The following is a 4,798-nucleotide window of genomic DNA, read 5'->3' on the forward strand; positions in this document are numbered from 1 at the left end:
GCCTTGGCTCTGTGGGTGTCTAGGCTTGCCGTGAACGATTGACAATTCAGGCCACATAGAACGTAGTTCAGTAATAATCTGAGCTGTAAACTCAGAACCATTGTCGGATTGAAGGATTACAGGAGCACCTAGAAGTAGAAAGATATTAGCAAGTTGGAATGCTACTTCAGCTACATGCTTTGATGTGAAAGGGCGTAGAACGCAGAACTTTGTCGGATGGTCTTTGGTACACCATAATCCATTTGAAGGTTGTACATGACATAGACTGCATGTCTATGAGATCAACCTGGCTATGTGATGAAAATTCGTACTCAGAATAGGTTTAACTACGACACCCTTTGTCATTGGTCGCTTTCTCTTTTTCTGGCATTCAGGCATAACGACTTGAATAGTTCAATTGTATCTCGCCGAATGCTGTCATATTTCACTTGGAGTTCTTTCGTCATTTTGTCTCGACTGCCATGGCCAGTTGCAACGTGTGCTCTTTTAACTATGTCAAATGTGTCCTCAATGGAGACATAGTACACCGGTGTTTCATCTAGAGTTTTTCGTTTCTTAATAATTTTCTCAACATCCCCACACTGTAACACTTCATATTTACTCAGAAGGTGATATTCGTGAAGACTTTTCGTGTTCTTTCTTTCGCTAGCTCTACGAATGTCCTCAATCATTTGAAAATAAGCGTCTTTCGGAATGAGATACTTGGAACACTTCTCATACCTAGATAATAACTCTTCACGAAATTTTAACTCTATGCTCTCAGACATCTTGTCAAGGTACTAGAATAAACTGATCTTGTAGTAAGGGGGGTGAGAGTAAGGTGTACTATACTCGTGGCCGGAGTTGTTTCGTAGATAGCGGAAACGAGTCCAAATACTAATTCACACTTTGCCTAAAGTATAACAGCCATATGGTGTAACAAAAATGACAATAAATCAGTCATTTCGCGAAATGGACTAGAATTTACAGTCATATCATGAATTGACTAACCCTTACAGGCATTACATGTAATGACTGACAGTTTTAGGTCATTTCACGAAATAACTGATTTCACAGTTTGACTGTAACATATATATATATATATAATATGCACATATATATATATATATATATATACACACATATATATATATATATATATATGTATATATATATATATATATTTATATATATATGAATATATATGTATTTATATATAAGTATATATATATATATATATATATTAATGTATATATATACATATATATATATATATATATATATACTTATATATATATATATATACATATTCATATCTGCATATATATATATGTTTGTATATATACTTATATATATTAATATATATATATATATATATATAAGTTGGCAAAGAGCCTTAAGAGGAGAGCCCCATCACTGGCACCATCTTTCCTCCTGTGGATGCTAAAAGTAAGCTTCAGTACATATTTCAACCAGGGTGCTGAGAGCTTTCTTAGGGATATCCAGGGTTGGGGTAGAAGGGTCCCTGTAGATTCTCTCTAGGATCAAGTCGATGGTCTCTCCAATAGATACGTTTGTTGGGTGGATCCTTTCAGCTTACTGAGAAACTAAACGAATGAAATTATTCCCTCTACATGTTATATTCAATACCCCCAGTAAAGTGTTCCATTCAACGTTGTCTTTCTTCATCTTCTGTTGTTATAACAGATCCATCTCTCTTTTTGATGGGTATATGCATTTTCTTTCCTTGACTTGTAGAGACTCAATGAACAATGCTATAAGCGACTCTTATCTAATAGCATGTTAAAATATTCCAAAAACTAAATTTGAATCTCAGGCTAACTTAAAGGCTTATATTAGACATACAAAACCGCCTACGAAGCAGCAGAGAAAGAACTTACATATAAAAAACTGCCAAAAAAAAGTATATAACTTTATCGCATCACATATTAGAAATTTATTGAAGTGATTTATAACTGGAGGTGGATTGAGTCATCTATCATATTCATGATAGCCTCAAGGTATATCGATGTCATTAGTGTTGACTATTTTGGTTAATTAAGATTAGTCAAGACCTTTTGATCTGTTTGCGTGCACCTGCTCTCTCACTGACGTATAACGACTAATGTTTTGACTTACGTGGGGAGGGGTGTTCTCCAAGGGCTAATTTACGCTAAAAAAAATAGGATAAAACTAGTTTTTCATATATATGTATGTAAATATATATATATATATATATATATATTTATATATATAAAATATATATATATATATATATACATATATATATATGTGTGTGTATATACTGTATCAATACACATATATATGAGTGTGTATATATGTACATATACACACATATATATATAAATGTATATATATATATATATATATATGTATGTATATATATGAATATATACACACACACACACATATATATATATATATATATATATTTATATATATGTATATATATATGTATATATACACATATATATATATATATATATATGGGTGTATATAAATATATAATATTTATATATATGTATATATATATATATATATATACATATATATGTATATATATATACATATATATATATATATATATGTGTGTGTGTGTGTGTGTGTCTATGAATAAATAAACTTGAAAATCATGAAATGCCCAGAAGGTAAAAATGATGAAAGAGGCAAAGGAAAAGACAATCAACAAACTCCTCCGCAAATCCTTTTTAATCTTTCAATACTTGGCATGAAACGTTGTAATTCCCGGCCACCTCAAATTGTTATTCTTTGCAAATATTATTCTGTTTAAAGATAAAGCAATGAAATTATTCCGTGAAATAATTAGTGGCTAGTTTGCGTTAAGCCTTAGGAAATATTGACTTGCCGAATGTTAGCAATAGTTTTCCTATCAATAGTAGTACTAGTACTAAAAAGAACTACTATTCTATTATATAATTTCTTTCATTCTTATGAAAAGTTCCATGGAATAAATTCAGTCATGATTTTACAAAAAGAGAGAGAGAGAGAGAGAGAGAGAGAGAGAGAGAGGAGAGAGAGAGAGAGATGCTAGCTTTAGGTTCTTTTCCCTCGGGATCCATAAGGGAAAAATACCCCACTGAAGTAAGTAAATAAAGAAATGAATAAACTACATTAAATTAGATCTTTCATATATAAACTATAAAACTCCACATCATAGTTTGCTTCACATAAAAATTATTGGGTATTTAGAATTTTTGCATAATACTTTAAATATTGTATTAAAAGTATATGGCAAGGTTATTGGCAAAGAAAGGCTATATTTCTTGATAAAAAACAAGGTTTTCACTTTTTTTTCATGAATAAAATTAATAACCTATAATTCTCACCCCGCATTCGCGTAATGAGTAGGATCTGTTATTTGTATATAATACGACAAGGCTGCCATTGCTATAAAAAGGTACAGTTAACACCACCCATCCCACTATCAAAGAAAAGTGGAAAGTAACTACCAAACCATTATAGAGTAAAAATTACCATAACAATATTGAAGCTTTAAACACACATTTACACTTCATCCTTAAACGCTCATTTGGATGCGAGAGACAGCTAGAAATTCGGTTACGAAATAGCACACGTACATCCTGCCTCCGAGTAACTATGGCTCAGAGGATTTGAGCCTCGAATTGAGTCGTTGACCGCGTTTAAACAGTGAGGAAGGGTTAGATGCAACGGGGGGGGGGGGGGGGATTTCCACATCATTAGCCTTTCTTGCCAGGGAAAGACAACATATTGAAGGCATGGTGGCATTGGCTGAAGGGAAGGGGGGGGAAATTGGAATCCACATGAGATTGTTTCTTTACTTTCCACTTTTTTTTTATTCGTTTGTGATCAGGGATGATGTTAGTAATAAATACGTGTTGTCCGTGGCTGAAGGTTATGAGGGAATTGGGATCTAGGAGCGATTGTTGATTCACTTTTTGTTTATCTTTTTGTTTGTGATCTGGGATTATCTGATTTTGAAAGTATTTAGGCACGTATATGAACGGTATATTATGTACGACAGAAAAACAATTACCTTCAAAGGAAATTTAAAAAGCATAACAATATGACTTTATAAAACTGACTTCACAACGACTTCCAAATCAATTTTTCACCCTAATTAGAAAGGTAAATTAAATAGATAAGAATTACAAAATAACCTATTTTGCCTATTTACATAAAACTAGAGGAAATGTGAGCCCAATACCGCTTGGTTCCAGATTGGCCTAAAGAAAAAAGAAACTTGATAAGAAAATTGTTGTAGCTTTGAGATTTCGAGGTAAGCTCGAAATCCCGGTTGTAATTTGCGAGACTTGTTTTCTACGCTACTGGAAAAGCCCTGGATTTTTCTACCTTACATGAATAATTCAAAAGGCAAGGGCAAGACACAGCTCGTAAAAGAGAAGAAGAAGAAGAAGAAGAAGAAGAAGAAGAAGAAGAAGAAGAAGAAGAGTAGCAGTAGGAGAAATAAAAGGGAAAGAAAACAAGAGAAGGAAGAGAATGAGAGGTAGTATGAAGGAAGGGAAAATTAGTAAAAACCAAAAAAAAGAAAACACGAAAAATAAAGATTACGAGAAAGAAGAATCAGAAACTGGATGACAGAATTTACCGAAGGAAGGGGAGAACGAAAAATGAAATAGAAAAATACAAATAGTTACAAAAAAGCAAATGATATTCTTATATATCTCTTTCAGTTAAAGAAAGCCTGATAAAATCTAAGAAAGATAAAACATAAGGAATATATATATCAAAAGAAAACAAATTGAGTTATAAACCCTCTAACTGTGTGTCTTTCTAG

The 4,798-nt window shown here is 32.3% G+C and overlaps 1 protein-coding gene across 1 annotated transcript in view; it reads right to left on the bottom strand.

Moving 5' to 3' along the window:
- Positions 1-271, bottom strand: part of LOC137652793 (uncharacterized) — a 1,150-nt gene extending 879 nt beyond the window's left edge. The window contains exons 1-2 of the mRNA XM_068386200.1: positions 256-271; positions 1-128 (exon numbers count right to left, since the gene is read on the bottom strand). The exon at positions 1-128 is cut by the window's left edge and continues 174 nt beyond it. Coding sequence (XP_068242301.1) covers positions 1-128; positions 256-271 — 144 coding nt within the window. The remainder of the gene's footprint in view (positions 129-255) is intronic.
- Positions 272-4,798: the final 4,527 nt, after the last annotated feature.

Source organism: Palaemon carinicauda, chromosome 14 (assembly GCF_036898095.1).
Source record: "Palaemon carinicauda isolate YSFRI2023 chromosome 14, ASM3689809v2, whole genome shotgun sequence".
In the NCBI taxonomy this organism is placed as follows: domain Eukaryota; kingdom Metazoa; phylum Arthropoda; class Malacostraca; order Decapoda; family Palaemonidae; genus Palaemon; species Palaemon carinicauda.